Source organism: Pituophis catenifer, unplaced genomic scaffold, assembly GCF_029215685.1.
Source record: "Pituophis catenifer annectens isolate HBS135680 unplaced genomic scaffold, rPitCat1.0.hap2 SCAF_20, whole genome shotgun sequence".
NCBI lineage: Eukaryota > Metazoa > Chordata > Lepidosauria > Squamata > Colubridae > Pituophis > Pituophis catenifer.
Window position 1 is genome coordinate 951,270 of NW_027256900.1, and position 17,720 is coordinate 968,989.

The window sequence follows — 17,720 nt, forward strand, 5'->3', positions numbered from 1 at the left end:
GTTACGAGTGGAACCAATGTATAGTGCAGGAATTACATAACATTGGGTTCTATGAGGGCGTAGCAGATAAATGTCTGTTTAAAAAAGAACAGGATGGATGTGTTTCATTCTTGTTACTCTTTACAGACGACATTGCCATAATTACCAGAACTGACGCTGAGGCCAGAGAGATTATCGGTCAGTTGCAAACAAAATTTAAACTTAGAAATCTAGGACATATACGGCATTATCTAGGGCTGGATATCCTAAAAACATCTAGAGGATTTAAAATTTCACAATCTAATAAGATCTGCAAATTGTTGAAAAAATATGGGATGGAATTATGTAAACCTGCCAAGACTCCTATGGCACAAGAATTCCAGCAGGAGAGTTTGCAGAGTCCACAGTTCAGTAAAGAACTGTATCAATCATTAATAGGCAGTTTGTCGTATTTGAGCAACTGGACACGGCCTGATATAGCTTTTAGTGTTAATCAACTAGCACAATATAGTTCAGAGCCTACTGATAGGCATTGGCAGGCTGCTAAACGTGTTCTTAGGTATCTTAAAAGAACATTGCATTTTGCTATGTATTTAGAACCAAATGCCAATATGATATTAAAGGCATATGCTGATGCCAGTTTTGCCAGAAAATCTACGTCTGGAATAGCAATCATGTTGGATAACTGCCTGATTGGATGGAAATCAATTCGCCAGAAACACATAAGTTTGTCTACCATGGAAGCGGAGTTTTCTTGTCTATCACTTACATGTACTGAACTGATTTATTATAAACAGTTGATGGAAGATATTGGATTCAAAATGGATTATCCTATTATGGTTTATGAGGATAACCAGGCAGCCATTAAAATGGCAACGAATCTTGCTGTAAAGACAAGGACTAAATACACTGATATACGTTATCTGAATGTTCGGCAATGTGTTAAGGATAACATGATTACATTGGAATATTGCGCATCAGAGGACAATATTGCCGATAACTTTACTAAAGCGCAAGGTGCCATTAAACACACCAATTGTTGTGAAAGATTTGGATTAAGAATCTGAAATGTAACTGATACCACTGTACAATGTATGATTTGGATGTGTATTTTTGTCTATTGTGTATATTGTCCTGCCCAATGGGGAGAATGTTAGGTTCAGCTTGCAGCGTACTTCTAACTTGTTGGTCAGGCAATATCTGTTTCTTTAAGAAACAACTGAGCCACGTAATCAGGGTTTGCTGAACCCTGTAATTAGGCTACAGTGCATAAATAAGCAGCACAGAGAAGCGTTCGTTCTTCCTGGTTCTTCCTGCTTCTTCCGGATTGATACCTGATTGTATCCTGTTGCTTACTGAGTCTATTATATGGTACTGTATACCAAGAGTTACTAAAGTCTGTTTGCTTTGGTAAGGGAAGATACTTACTGGACTGATATTACTGTTTATGACCTTGGACTGTTTTGCTTACACCGAGACTGTTTGTTATCTATAAAAGTATTATTCTCACACGAGCTGGACGTTTATCTCCTTCCCTGTGTGTTTCTGCTCTGCTCGTTGCACAAGCAACAAATACTTTTTACACACACCCTAACAAAGGGAAAGTGCAGATCCGCCGTTACGTAAAACTGGATCGCCTCCTCGTGGTTTCCAATGGCGAGGCGCAAAGGCTGGGTAGCGGTTTTGATGGGCCCCGCCACGAGTTCCCGCACATCTATAGTTTCAACCCTCAACGGAGGGTTCACTGGAACCAAGGGGACTTTGTAATGGGCCACAAAGGCCTGGTCCATAAAGTTCGTGGTGGCCCCCGAGTCCACCAGCGCGTGCGCTTGGAGCCCCTCCGACCGGTTAGCCAACAACACCCGGGTGTTCAAAATCAGGTGCCGAGGGGGCTCACAGTCCACAGCCGCCGACTCCGGCGGGGCATGGTCACGTGCCTGACCCAGAGTTTCCCCTAGGCCAGGCCTGGCCCGTTTCCCGGCAGGTCATGCCGAGACTCCGGAACAGGCTTGAGCGGTCCACTCCGCTTCCGGGGACACGAGGCGGCAAAATGTCCCGCCTCGCCGCAATAGAGGCACAACCCCCCTTGACGTCTCCGCATCCGCTCCTGGGCCGTCAGTTGAGGTCTGGCTGCTCCGAGCTCCATAGGCTCCTCAGCCGTCGCCACAAAACGCTGTGCGGTCCTGAGCGCTGTCGGTGCGAAACGCGGGGGTGCCGACGCTGTCGATGGTTCCGGAAGAGCCCGACGGGGCCGTCGCCGTTGCAAGCGGGCGTCGATGCGCAGGCATTGGGTCACCAGCGCGTCGAGGGTCGGTGGCGCCTCCACACGAACCAGCTCGTCCTGCATCTCGTCGGAAAGGCCGTCCTGGAAGGCGTCCATCAGCGCCACCTCATTCCAAGCCGAATCCTGGCCTAGCAGTCGGAACTCTGCAATATAGTCCTGCAGGGGGCGCTTGCTTTGGCGGAGGTTCTTGATGCGCCTCGCTGCCGTCTGCACCCGGAGGGGGTCCTCAAACATGGTGCGCAGGTGTTGTAAAAAGCCCTGAAAGTCCAGGAGCAAGGGGCTATCTTGCAACAACAGGGGCGTGGCCCATCGGGCGGCAGTGCCCGAGAGGGAGCTGATAACAAATGCCACCCGAGCCCGGTCATCCGGAAAATCCTCCGGCCTCATTGCCATAAACAGTTGGCATTGTCCCAAGAAGGCCGGAAACATCTCCTGCTGCCCAGAAAACCTATCTGGCACATTCACTGGGCATCTCGGACGGGGAGGGGGAGGAGGTGGAGCTGCAGGAGCATTTCCCAAAGCAAGTTGGGCAGTTAGCTGTGCTACTTGCTGTTGCAGAAGCTGATTGGCCTCCAGCATCTGCTGTATCTGCTGCTGCAGCTGTTGGTCCATCGTGGGTTAACGATGGAGTATGTGGTGACGAACAAGATGATCTGTCCCCGTCCCCACACACACACACACAGCCAGTCGAGGGTTAAGGAAACACTTTGGAACGCACTCAGTTCTTATCTCCGACTTGGCAGCGATAAACACACCGTCTGCCAAGTTACTTTATTTTCACAAACAGACAGATAAGATACGAACGTTCAAGAAAGTCCAAACAGAAATAATATTTCTCCCAGCAGTTCCGGACGAGGCTTTAGTGACTCCAAGGTTTTGCTTTGTTCGTCACAAAAGATCCTTGACCACCACTCTCTATTATATAGTCTCTGGGGTGTGGTCTCTGGGGTGTGGTCCAGTGACTCAGTTCTAATCCCTAGCACGCCTCCCAAGCTGCTGCAAACGTTTATCACGCCTTCGGAGGCGTGCGTCCAGGAATGATGTGTCATTATCACTTTGACTCGAATCAGCTGTCTCCTCTCCCTCGGCCGGCACTTGAGACAATGCCAGAGGGGAGGGGCCTGGAGAGGGAGGCCTGGCTGACTCCTCTTCCTCATGCTCGGAGCTTTCTTCCTCCGATGGGACAGGCTCAGAGGGCGGGGCCACAACACCATATCTTTCTTCCATACAATTGCAAATTAGAATTGAAGGAATTTTGCACAATATTATTCCTAATTTCCTTGTCCGTAAAATAAATCACCACATCTCTAGGCAGTTGCCTTTGCTTAGCAATCCAGGAATTTATTCTGAAAACTCTGTCAATCCTACAAAACACTTCCTCAGGTTGAACCTTTAAAATCCCAGCTAGAATTTCAGAAGATATTTTCCTTAAATCATCTCTATTATTTTCCTGCAAACCTCTCAGTCTTATCGCATATTCTGTAAAATTATATTGTACCATTAGAACCTCTTTTTCAATCCTCTGTTGCAGATTTTCTACATTACCAGACTTTTGGTCAGCATCCATTTTAGGTTTTTCTTCTGAGCTATTATCCTGAGTGTTTATCAAATCATTTTCAATTTTTTGAATTCTATTGTCCAATTTATCTTGAATTTCATCCATTTTAGACTCTAGTAAATTAGTATTTGTATCCAACTGTATCATAAATTCTGAAAAACCATTAACCACTTTTAAAATTTTTCGCTCCAAAAAATCAAACTTAGATTTTACCAATTCTTTAATTTCCTGCTTAAATTTTTCAAGATGCTGATTCACAATCTCATCCCTTCTTTCAATCTCCTCTAAGAGAAATTCTATTATATTAAAATCAGGTTTCTGAGACTGAAGAGTTAAAACTTGTTCCTTTAAATTGTTGGTAGGGGAATCCCCCCCCCCTTCTTGTTTATCTGACTTTATGAGTCTCAGTGCCATGTTTCCGCCCAGGCAGGCTTTGTTAAAAAAAAAAAAAAAAAAAACAAGAAAAAAGACTTCTTTCCAGTCAACAACAATATCAAGTCTCCAGGAAAAAAAAGAAAGAAAAACACAGGAGCGAAGTTTTGTCTACAAATGTAGCCAGTGGTATTTATTCCGCTACATTGTAATAATAGAAAACGGAAGGACTTTTCCTTTCTGCCTCTTCTCCAGCTGCTGCAAGCGCCATTTTAAAAGGCTTTTTTCCCCCCCTTTCCTTTCCTCTTTTCTCTTAAGTAATTTTTTTAAAAGATAAGTAAAATACTTGCGGTTCAGTATTACAGATCCAGCTCACATTTTCTTTAAGTAATCTGTTAAATTCACAGGCTTGCTCTTGACGCCTGGCTCTGCATTCGCAGAGGTCTCCCAAAGCCCGGAGCGACGGCTGGGGATATGGGGCATCTCATCCGCTCCGTCCCAAAAGAAAAAGAAAAACTTTTGGGACTCTGCAGAGAGTTCTACCCACCCCTGCCGGCTCTATCTCCGTTTCCTCATGGTCTGTGTTTTTTCGAGCCGCCGTTCCGTTGTGAAGGCGGCTCTGACAGGCAGTGGAAGCTGACGATCCCAAAGGAACGTCTGGCGGCGGCCAGCAGCAAACAGGAAGTGGTGTTTTGTTTTTTTTTTACTTTTAAAAGCATTTTTTCTACAACCTCTTCAGCTGAAAAAAAAATGCTTTTAAAAGTTAAAAAAAAAAAAAGTTGGCCACGCCCACCCAGTCACATTACCCCCCCCCCCACCAAGCCACGCCCACAGAACTGGTAGTAACTAATTTTACATTTCACCGCTGGTTCAGTCCCTAACCAAGTATCCTACAGGGAGTCCCCGATTTATATCCATTCATTTGGCGACAGTTCCAAGTTCCACGGCCATTGAAAAAAGCCATCTATGATGGGTCCTCGCATTTACGACTGGTGCAGCAACCCCTTGGACACAAGGTCACTATTTGGGTGCCTGGCAATCAACATGGATTTATGACCAGGAAAATCAGTGGGCGAAACGGCATTTGTTTCATGACTGCAGGATTCACTCAACAACCCCAGTGATTCGCTTAACAACGGTGGCAATAAACATGGTACAATTCAGCACAACTCACTTAACGACCGCCTAGCTTAGCAATGCCATTTCTGGTCCCAATTCTGGTTGTAAGTGGAGGACAACCTGCAGGATGCAGCAGCAGTCTGATTTGGAAAAGCTTAAGCAGGGCTGGGAGACCACCAGGAAATGCCAGGGGTAGGTTGAGGAGAAGGCAGTGGCCAACCTATCTTGCTATCAAGAAAAGGTGGGGCTTTAGTGACTTTGAGCCAATCAGTAAGTGACTCTGAGTTCTAGTCCCGCCTTAGGCATCAAAGGTGGCTGGGGGCTTTGAGCCAATCACCAGGAAGCCCCGATTTCAATTCCCAGGGCCCGGCTAGGACTTCAGGGCCAGACTCTATGCTGCCCCCTGCAGGCAGTGAGTCTTAGCTGAACCCTGGCAAGAGGGAGGGGCTGTGATGGGGTGGGGGGGTCTCTGTGTCCAGGAGTTTCTCCCCTTTGCTCTCGGATGGGGCTGCTCTACCCCAGAAAGACCTGGGGGTGGGAGGGGTTGGAGGGTCCTGCTGGACTCACGGCTCCTGCTGGAAGATGAGGCAGCAGTGGTGACCAGCAGGGCCTTTGCCCAAAATCTGCCCTGCCTTAACAGTGACAATGGTTAAGGCATCAGGCTAGGAAGCGAGAGATCCTGAGTTCAAGTCCTGCCTTAGCCCTGAAAGCCTGTTTGCTGACCTCAGGACAGACACTCCCTTTCAGACAAGCCCACCTCACAGGGTGATTGTTGTGGGGAAAAGAGGAAGAGGAAGAAGAGTTGGACTTGTTCACCTCCTTTAGTTATTTGAAAAACTAATAAAACACTGGGGAAAAATCTAACAAAAATAAAAACTGGCTTTCCTGCTTCTGTTTGCATGGATTCTGTCACAGCCTTCTGCAGATACAGGAATTTCTCTTCTCACAAGGACGAAGAGTTTTTTTTTAGTCATCCCTTCCAATTTCACTCCCTCCCTTTTTTCACAGCCTGTGGAGGCATCAGTGGGGGCATCGAACCCCCTCCCAGCCCTGGGACACAGAGGGTTTCTCTGTTTCTTTGGGAAAGATTCCTTTCCCAAGCAGAGTCTCTGTCAACTCGCGGAGCCTTCCCGAACTCCTCTTGAGTTGCCATAGGCAGGGGGTTGGGGAATTGAGCCTCACAGCTGTATTGAGGAATTCGCATCTCAGTCAAAACAAAGCACATTCCAGCCTGCAAACCTCAAGCCCATCTTCATGGAGATCCAGAGTGGCTGGAGGGAGTGACTTCTACAACCCGCAAAATTGCTTCGTTGGGGAATGAGACTGATGACACACCTTGGGGGGTGTGGGAAACAGAGTCAGAGCCAAGGTGCGAATTATGTGAGGTCAGTGTTGGCTTCACTTGGTCCGTGCCTACATGAAGCTCCTAATCAATAACTGGATTTCTTTTGAAGCTCGGCTTGAGGCTCATGATTTAATTAGGGCATCGGTTGCAACCCTAACAGCCTGACTGAGCCCCATCATCCACTTCCCTCTCTGCCTGATCAGCTGAGTTCCTCCATTCAGACAACAGGAAAAAGGGTATTTGAACCAAGCCCCCGGGTCATCCTCCATTGTTCCACACAGAGGGTCACACTCACTCTGCAAAGCCAAATTCTCCCTGGCTTCCTGGACTCCTCCAGCAATCGCTCAGCTGAGCTCACAGCAGGGCCAGGGCGGCTGAGAAATTGGGATGGAAGGGACCACAAAAACCCCACAAACCTTTACAGCCGCAAGAGACACTTGGACACAGACTGTGGCCTCACACACACTCCTAAATGGTGCCTTTATGTGGCAGTGGGAAGGGTTATGGGATCAATCTCACAACACTCACCCTATAGGGCTGCCCCATCTGTTGTCCCTGGTGGCAGATGGAAGATTGTGAATCCCACTCCTGACACCAGTTTCTGTGGAATCAAACACAGGAGCCAAAAAACCAATAATCCAGGCTCACTGCAGTTGTTATTTATTCAGTGTCCATTGGAGGAATTCTCCACAGAAAATAGTGGGAGGAAATTTTTACAGACAAAAGAATGCACTCAAATTTATACATTCCAGGAAATGAGAAGAAAATGATAATCAGACATATGCATATTTCATTTAATAGATGATGTGAGCATGAATATTCACTCAAGTTATCTCCCAACCCTTGCATTGTTGCTACCCTCAAGAAAGAGTTATTGTGCAAACAAAAAGAAACCTCTCAGTTGCATTGCCATAGCAGTTTGAGTGAAATGTACTGAGAAATGAGGGCATCAACGTTGCTCCATACATTCCTTCTATATTTCTGTCTTGCTAACATGCTCCCATTTCTCCAAGAAATTTGTCTCCTCACAATCTTCCACACACCCTTTATTTATTTCAAGAAAAATAGTTGTCCCACTCATACATGGAGAAGAGCTTGGACCATTTTCTACGTTTGGACTGTGGAAAATGTTAAAAGTTGAAATTCCTCAGTCTCACATTTACACATTTCTTCTGGCTGTAAGCTGCTCCTTTGTGAAGAATTCAATAATTCCCAAATTTGAAACATACTGTATACATATGATTTTCTTTGACTCCTGCATACTATCTAAATGGAAAGAATATCTCCTTTCAAATAAAATAAACTTTTAACAATTCTTCCACTATCATATTTGTGTTAGATCTCATGTTTTCACATTTGTTCTGCCCGTAAGATGCTCCTTTGTGTTGAGGTCTGGCCTCAGAAGGATAATGTAGCACTTGGGGATGAAGATGCAGCCCAGCAGACCAGCACTGGAGGCCAGGATGGAGAAGACCTGCACAGCCACCATGGATTTCCCTTTGGTGCTCAGGTAGGTGGGCACAAAAGTCACCCAGACACTGCAGAAGACCAGCATGCTGAAGGTGATCAGCTTGGCTTCGTTGAAGGCCCCAGGCAGGTTCCTGGCCAGGAAAGCCACCGTGAAGCAGATGGCAGCCAGGAAGCCCATGTAGCTGAGGGTGACGTAGAACATGACAACGGCCCCTTCGTTGCATTGCAGGATGATCTCTCCAGGCTGGGAGTGGAGGTCAGAGTCAGGGAAGGGGGGAGAAACTCCCAGCCAGTTGGAGCAGATGATAATTTGGACAGCAGAAGAAGAAAGGATGATGGAGTTGGCCAAGCTCTTCCCCAACCATCTCTTCACTCGGTTTCCTGGTTTTGTGGCCAGGAAAGCCAGCACCACCGTGATGGTTTTGGCCAAGAGAGAAGAAACGGCAACTGAGAAGATGATGCTGAAAACCGTTTGTCGGAGAAGGCAGGTGGCTTTCCTTGGTTGACCAATGAAGAGCGAAGAAGACAAGAAGCAAAGCAGGAGGGAGACCAGGAGGACGTAGGAGAGGTCCCGGTTGTTGGCTTTGACAAGGGGAGTTTCTCGGTATTTAATGAAGATGATTAAAACAAGGTCTGTGATTAAGAACAAGATTAGGGCAAAAGCGACCAGGATGATTCCCAAAAATTCTTCATAAGACAGGAAGGTTATAATTTTGGGGATACATTGGACTCTGGCCTCATTTGGATATTTATCATCTGGACACTTGGTGCATTTTTCTGTATCTGAGAAAGCAAAAAAGCAATATTTCTTTAATAAACTGTTTTTTTTTACATTTCAAGAAATACCCTTTTTGGATGACAGCTGTTACCATGGGCATTTTTCAAGAAGCATTTCTTAGCTATTTCATTAAAAAGAGCATAAGAAGGATATTTTGTAACATCTGGAAGCAACCTGGAATTAAGAAGAAACTTCCTATCAGTGAGAGCAATTAACCAGTGGAACAGCTGGCCTCCAGAAGTTGTGGGTGCTTCAACATTGGAGGTTTTTAAGAAGAGACTGGACAGTCACTTGTCTGAAATGGTATAGGGTGGATTAAGAGACTCCAAGGTCCATTCCAGCTCTATTCTATTCTGATCAATCGATCGATCTACATGACTGGCAGAATATCTCTGTAATGAGTTCCCCCCATAACGATCCACAGCACCAGATTATGGACCAGTGACACCTTCTCAGTGATCCTCAAGGGGAGGATCCAATATACAGTGGATTACAAGGTCTTTCAGAAGGTGGACCTAAAACAATTCATCTAGTTTCAAAGAACTCAGATGTTCCTAGAAAGGTAAACTTAGCAGCACGTATCCAAACTAAAAGGCGTAAGAGATATTTCCTCTGCTGTTAGTAAAGCTTGCCCAGTCTGCCACCCCATCCTCCCATCTCTTTCCCAGCCCCTCCTTCCAAGTCTTTTTGGTTTACTTCCGTTTAGATAAGAAATTGTGCAGGTTAAAAATAAAAAAATACAGGTGAGCTTCAATCTGTCTTTTAACTTGCACTTTCATGAAAATCCTCTGGATGGATCCACTTCCACAAAGCCTCCCATTTTCCTCAGTGTGACCCACCTTCCTGAGTGGAGAAGGTCCCCTCCGGACAAGGAACGCAGTCATAGCAGCAAACTGGCTCTCCTTCTCGAGCCCTCTTGACAAATCCAGGATGACAACTTTCCACACATTTGGACTGAGGCAGAGACTGAGCAGAAGAAAAGGAATGCCAAAGAAAAGGTGTTAGGACTCTCCGTCCATGGAAAATGGAGGCAGAAATGGATGGAGACAAGTAGTCTCTGGTCTTCATTGGCGTAAATAAGAAACCTCTGACTACTTCTAAACAGATGCAGGAGGTAAAACAACTGGCAGGTTCTTCCTTTAGTTCCTCCCTTTTGCTTTCAGAATTTAACATTACAATAAAATACTTTTCTATTTAATGTAGTCTAAAGGGATGGAATTGAAAAAAGATTTATGTATGATGATATATTCTTATTAAAACTGAGAAGAAAGTTTACTGTAAAATATTTAGGAAACTTTTATTCCATTAGATTTTTTAGTACGAAATTAAACTGTCGTGAAGAAAGAAACCTCTGACCAGTAAGATCTTGAAAGGTTTCCATAAAACATGACAAAGCCACTCTACTTACTGTATTTTTCGGAGTATAAGACGCAGCTTTTTTCGGGGGGAAAAAAATGGGGGGGGGAAATCTTCCTACCAGGTATTCTTCAGGCTAGCGTCCTTAGTCTGGTCAGCTCAGCACATTAGCTTGCTGGTTTTTTATTCCCTGCTTGGGGATGAAAAACAGTTTCTAAGGCACAGCTGAGAGGAAGCAGCAATGAGAGAAGCAGGCAAAGCAAGAGGGGAGATCGCTTCACTCGGCTGGCGCCTCGTTAGGGCTGAAAAAAATGTTCAAAAAAGCTACATTTGGAGTATAAGACGCACCCAAATTTTCAGCCTCTTTTAGGGGGGGGAAATGGTGCATCTTATACTCCGAAAAATACGGTAGGTCCCGTCTGTTGAAGAACTTCCATTAGATGACACCAACTGGCATGGAAGGCCAACCACCCTGGAGACTCTAGGCTTTGCCCACTGGAAATTGGACCTCAGGCTTTGGAAAACGGAGAAAAGACAGAAAAATTTCTCTCACCTTATTGAGCAACTTTATCTGTGAAAGAGCACCTTCTCTGATAGCAAATCTCTGTCTTTTAAAATACGCCACAGTCTCTTCTCTGGGAGACTCCTTGGGGAGAACCAATAAGCTGTCAATTCTCAGATCTGCTTTTATCTCTCCATTTTGGTCCAAGTACAATTTTCTTCGAGAAATATTCCAAAATTCATTCTTCTCCAGAAAGGGATGAAACTAGAATGGGAACATCCAGGAATTTGAAAAACAGAAAACTTTGCTTCTTATCCCACATTGAATCTTTCTTCTACAATTGTCTAATCTCCAAATATGCTTAATTGGGATATAAATACTGTCATTATCTTCAAAAGTGAATGAAAAAGTTTGAGAAAAATTTGTCCATCATATACTGACAAAATATAGAGAAAATATAATTGACACAATTGATCAATTATAGGGAACACTCTAGAGCAGATGACAAAAAAAATGAACAGAGAACGAAAAAAGATTATTCATAAATTCTTTGAAAACAAGAGGTTGATTCCCAGAAAGCATGGGTTGATCAAGAAGAAAGTTGTCAGGCTAATCTTCTCCCTGTTCATCCTGATGGAAAACACCTCCAGATGTGCTAATTCTAATTGATTGTAATGCAACATTAACAAAATGTTGCAGATCTGAAAGAACAAATCTCCCACCAACTTTTTTCTCAGCCTGAAAAGTTACCCAGGATCCTTTCTGAGTTTCTTTCTCTCCCATTATGCAGCTGCAGGATTCTCCCCTCTTCTCTGATCCTTCCCTAGGCAGCTTCTCTTCCCCTCATCCCAAAAGTCATTCCCACACATCATTACACTTCCTAAATAGATTATGGGAACTCTGGTGATATCACTGGATTTCAGTAAAGGACTCACAAACAATTTTGTGGTATGATTAGAAACCTGACTGTATGGTCTGAAGCCAGACTCCCTTTTCTCTCAGCCTTTGGAGGAGATGGAAGCAGCCGGTTTGACCGAGACACATGGTCATCCGGAGGCCTCCGTCCCTCACACGGAGCATAGTTCCAGCTGCTTCTTTGTTGGCTGTTAGTTAATGCTGCCAATCTCCTATTTATATTTGATTCTCACTCTTTGCACTTCCTCAGTTTCTCCGTGCCCTTTTCTCCCAATGAAACACCCAGGTCCACCCCAGGCTCCCTTTCACTGGAGGAGAAGAGGGGAGTTTAGCTGCCTGTTGAACTGCACACAGACCCACCTGCAGTGGGGACGGAACAAGGGGAAAATTCCACCATCCTCATCACAAACCCACAAATACAGGAATTCATTTAAGAAAGAATACAGCATTTTCAAATGAGCAGAGTTTAATATCAAAATGCCATGGTATCTACTCTTTGGAACCATTATTCCCTGAGTAACTGAATTGGCCAGATCTGTTGAGGTGGTTCCCCTCCTTCTCCTCTGGATTCCTCCTCCAAAGGATCTAAGATTAATGGATCCATATTGGGACCCCCATACCTGCCACGGCTGCAGCCTTGGAGACCCCAAAGTCTTTTCTCCTTCCTTCCTTCTCCGCCTCGATCTGGAGGAATAAGCGGCATTCAAGGCCTGGGCCAAAGTCTTCATGAGGCTGTAATATACATAGTGATTTGGGATCCCGACCCTGTCCCTTTTCTTCTGGGAATCCATTGGGGCTTCCTGGGTGCATCTTCTGCGGCCTTTGACAGAAAAGACATTCTTTGAAAGAGAACAACGGAAATAAGGATCTTGAAACTTTACTTCCACAAACAAATAGGGTTCAAAGGCAGAATCGTTTGGCCTTTCTTTTACCAGAAAACCAAAGTTCCAAATACTATGGATGTATTTGAGAAGTCTACGCTTGTTTAGTGTATACCATAGAAAATTTGTGACGATCCAGATTTTCCCTTCAATGGGTCCTGACAGACGCATAAATGTTAAATGGAAAGGAAGAATTCTCTCCCAAATGGACTCATATTCCATGAAATAAACAAAGACGTTGACTTGTCTCCACTTAGAGAGGGAATCCCTGAGGGCTGTTGTGTATCCAGTTGTTGAGAACAGTTGTGATATAACCACACAAATTCCATTCCTGACAAGCATAGGAATAAAAATCCTCATGAAATTCTCTCCCTTCTCTGTGTCTGAAGCAAAGAGGCCAATCAGGGTCCATCTGAAATGGAGGAGCAGGTGGACAATTGCTGGGTAGTGGAATCCTTCTTTGGGATTCATCAAGTGGAAAAAGGGGAATTGACTTTTATCACTCAGAGCCTCTGAAGAAGGTTGATAACAGATCTGAAAAAACAATGAGGAATGCTGTTATATTTGGGGTCAGATCAAGTCCAAAAGATTAGATTTTAATAAATCCAACCTGGTTCTCATGAATGTATTAGAATAATTTGTTAATAAGACATTGTTTAAAATATTAAAGACAGAATATTAGCAAGATTGTATCATAATAATGGAAAATAACAAGCAAATTAAAAAACAATAAAAATGTAAATCATATTACTGTGTCACCCCTACAATTTATCACAATTAGATTAACACGTGCAAATGCCAACTGGAGTATTCTATTCCAGTAAAGGGCCATTATAATTTTCGAGGATTGCTGCATCTTTTTTTGCTTCTATATCCCAGATTCTTTCTGGAGGAAATTTTTTAACTTCTTTCTCCAGTTATACAAGAAACAGGCAGACCTCAAAGCCTAATAAGATTTGTCAGTTGCATAATCCAAGTTTGGTCTTTAATTGAAGTTTTGTCTGTTCCAACAGCCACAATTTTCAGAGTCTGTCAGTTTCCATAGATTAAATTTTATGCCAATAATAGCCATGTTTTCTGAATTTAGACAAAGCAGAAATTGTGTAAATTCCCAAATCAGCTCTGAGGGCAGCAGCTGGAGTCCTTTTACCCACCCCAAGATCCTCCTCAGAGGCTGAGATTGGGTTGGTTCTGCTGGTGGTTTCTCTCTGGAGCCCCAAACATCAGATTGATGGAAGAACATGGGGGAAAACTGGGCCTCCGATACTTTAATAATCGGGGCTGAGGAAGCTGGAGAGCTATGAGGTTTTCATTTAAGCCCCACTTTCACTCCTGCCCTTTCTCTAACTGAGCTCCTTGGATGATGAGGGAGCCAAGATTCAGTCTCAGAGAAAACAACCCCAGGTAAGGAAAGGTGTTACTTGCTCTAATGGCTGAACATCTATGGCTAGGATGTCATTTCCCAAAGACCATAACTTTTGAACTTGCTTTATAAATTATCAGATAATTATTAAGACAAAACAATCCAAGTCTATACAATCCAATGTGTAAGTATGATAATATCACATTATCTGTATAAGTCAGTGTATTCCAATAGGAATTTAGCAGGCTAAGCATGTGTCCCTATAACAGAATTTATAAAAAATAAAAGGGTTGGAAGGGACCTTGGAGGTCCTCCAGTCCAACCCCCTGTTCAAGCAGTAAACCAGGCATAATAGCAGTAACTGTGAGAGGGTCCTGGAGTCTTAATGGACAACCAATTAAATATGAGTGAAGAGTGTGCAGCGGCAGCCAAAAAAGCCAATGCAATCCTAAATCGCATTAACAGAGGGATACAATCAAGATCAAGAGAGGTACTAATACCACCCTATAAAGCCTTAGTAAGACCACACCTAGAATAATGCATCCAGGTTTTTTTTTTTTTGCATCTGAATTTTTTATTTTTAAACAAAAGTCAAACATAAAGCAAAATCATCCATTACAATTGCAGAAAGTGTATTGATCGGTTACAGATCTTTTGTGCTTAATCCCATATTCCTAATTTATGAATTGTCTAATTGCTCATATTTATCAATCTACTGTATTTCTTTGTATTATTATTCTCATTTGTCATTTAACAAAAGCATTTTCATCCCATAAGAAAACAAAAAAAGAAGCCCTTTTCATATATTATATTATTACATTTGTTCCATATTTCATAATTCATTTCCATGCTTTATTCTCTAGCCATTGATAAAATAAATCCCATATCTTATAATATTGCTTGTCTTCTTGTTCTCTAATTTCAAATGTCAATTTACTCATTTCAGCACATTCCATAATCTTCTTAATAACTTCATCTTCCGACGGTATTTTCTCGCCCTTCCAATTTTTAGCAAATACAATTCTAGCCGCAGTCAATACATTCACTATTAAATATCTCAGTTCTCTATTATATGTTTCTGGTAAGATCCCTAGTAAAAATATCTCCAGTTTAAAATCAATATGTTTCTTTATCATTTTTTCCAACCATGTGTGAATTTTAGTCCAAAATCTTTTAACTTCTATATAAGTCCACCACATGTGGTAATATGAACCTGGGATCCGATGACACTTCCAACATTTCTCTGATTTATTCTTAATCATTCTGGCTATTCTCGCCGGGGGTAAATGCCACCTGTAAAACATCTTATGCAAATTCTCTTTATATGCTGTTGACATTGTCATTTTATAGTTTTCTGACCACAATTTTTGCCATTTCTCTAATTCAATCCTGTAACCAAAATTTTTCCCCCAGGCAATCATTGTTTTTTTAACTTGTTCTTCTTCTAATTTTACTTCTAATAAACAACCATAAAGTTTTTTAATTACATGGTCATCAGAACCTGTTAAAATTTTATCTAAGTTCGTCAAATTACTATAAAAGCCCTCCGTTTTGGAATCTTTATCATATCTAGACTGTATTTGCATATATGAAAACCAATCCATTTTTATCTCTTGCTCTTCCAGTTCTTGCTTTGCTTTAAGTTCACCCTTTTCATTCAATAATTCACAATATCTAACAATAACATTCCTAAATGTTATTGAGTATGAGAATGCTTCAATAGTAGATAACCAGAGTGGTATTTTTAAGTAATGATATCTTTTAATCTTCTCCCAATTTAATAACAAAGACTCTCTTATAATATGTCTTCTAAAGTAACCCTGTGTTTTTGTGCTCTTATACCACAGAAAAGCATGCCAGCCCAACAACAAGTCATGTCCTTCTAAGGTCAACAATCTAGTATTTCTTAACATTATCCATTCTTTGATCCACATCAGATTACTAGTTTGATAATATAATTCCCAATCTGGTAAACCAAAGCCACCTCTTGCTCTAGCATCTTGCAACAACTTTAGTTTTATCCTCGCCTTTTTACCCTGCCAAATGTATTTTAATACAATTTTATTTAAATCTTCAAAATATTCTTTTCCCAGCCTAATTGGAATTGTCTGAAACAGATATAAAATTCTAGGCAATATATTCATTTTAATAATTGATATTCTCCCTATCAGTGATAATTGCAAATTCTCCCATTTAGCCAAATCTGTCACCATCTGCTGCTTGAGCTTATTATAGTTATTCTCCTTAAGTGTACTACATCTTGCTGTCAAGCGTATCCCCAAATATTTAACCTTATTCGTGACCTGCATCCTTGATACTTCCACCAGCTTTTCTTTTTGTTTTTTTAACATATTTTTATGTTATTATGACTTTTATAGAAAACTACATATGAAACTATTAGAGCTGGACTATGACAATATTTGTATGATGGGAGACTTTAATGGAATAGTGGATGAGAAAATGGACTATAATACACAAAAGATAACAAAACAAAGTAGAAGAACTTTGCCGAAATCCTTCTTTAAGATGATAGAGGAAATAAACTTAAAAGATATATGGAGAGAAAGAAATATAAAAAAATAGACAATATACCTTTTATTCGAATAGACGTTTATCCTGGTCTAGAATAGATATGATTTGGATGACAATGGATTTGGCTTCGAATATAGAAGAAATTGATATTGAGGCTAATACTTGGGCAGATCACAATCCAATGATGATGAGATGGAAAGGACAAAGGAAAAGATCCAGATGGACTTTAAATACTACAGTACTAAAAGAAAAGGAATTTGTACAGAAAATGGAGAAAGAATTGGCTTTCTTCTTTAAAGAAAATAGAAAAGAGGATACATCTACGCAGAATCTGTGGGATACTATAAAAGCCTATGCCAGAGGCCTGACAATTGACTATACACGAAAAAGAAATATTAAGAAAAGAAAAACATATAAAATGATAGAGGATGAATACAAGGAATATGAAAAAGAATTACAAAAATTTCCGCAAAAAAAGGACATTAAAAGGAAAATGGACATAACCAAACATAAAATGGGATTAATAGAAAAAGAAGATTTAGCACAAAAAATTAGAAGTGCGAAACAGAATTATTTTGAGAATGCCAATAAACCAGGCAGGTGGCTAGCATACAAATTGAAAAAGGAGAGAGAATCAAGGAAAATAACACAATTATTAGATGAACAAGGACAAATTAGATTTTGGAATGATGAGAAGAAAAACATCATACAAGAGTATTATAAAAAACTATATGAAAAAGAAAACATAGAGGAGGAAAAAGTTGAACAGTATCTGCAAAAGGCAAATTTACCACAGATTTCAAAAGAGACTGAGATGATGCTAGAAGGAAATATTATGATGATGGAATTGACAGAACCACTTAAAAAACAAAATATTGGGAAGGCGCCAGATCCAGATGGATTGCCCGTGGAGTATTATAAGACTTTTCAGGAAGCACTGAGTCCCCGGTTGTTAGAAGTCATGAACGAAGTAATGTTAAAGAAGGAAATACCCAAAACATGGTTAGAAACATATATTACACTCATCCCGAAAGAGGACACTGACAAGTTAAGAACTATAGGCCTATATCCTTGCTAAATTCAGATTATAAAATCTTTGCTACGATATTGGCAGAAAGACTTAAAAGATTCTTAAATAATTTTATACATTCAGATCAAAATGGATTCTTACCAAAAAGACAGATAAGAGATAATTTGAGGATAATTCTGGATACTTTGGAATATTATGAGGCACATCCGGAAAAGCAAATGGCTTTGATGTTTTTA

The 17,720-nt window shown here is 41.8% G+C and overlaps 1 protein-coding gene across 1 annotated transcript in view; it reads right to left on the minus strand.

Annotated features, from left to right (window-relative positions):
- The window catches only part of LOC139326256 (vomeronasal type-2 receptor 26-like), a gene marked incomplete at its 5' end in the record, with an annotated part of 38,403 nt that extends 28,526 nt beyond the window's left edge, over window positions 1-9,877 (minus strand). The window contains 4 exons of the mRNA XM_070956413.1: window positions 2,369-2,521; window positions 4,573-4,585; window positions 8,034-8,910; window positions 9,745-9,877. Coding sequence (XP_070812514.1) covers window positions 2,369-2,521; window positions 4,573-4,585; window positions 8,034-8,910; window positions 9,745-9,877 — 1,176 coding nt within the window. The remainder of the gene's footprint in view (window positions 1-2,368; window positions 2,522-4,572; window positions 4,586-8,033; window positions 8,911-9,744) is intronic.
- Window positions 9,878-17,720: the final 7,843 nt, after the last annotated feature.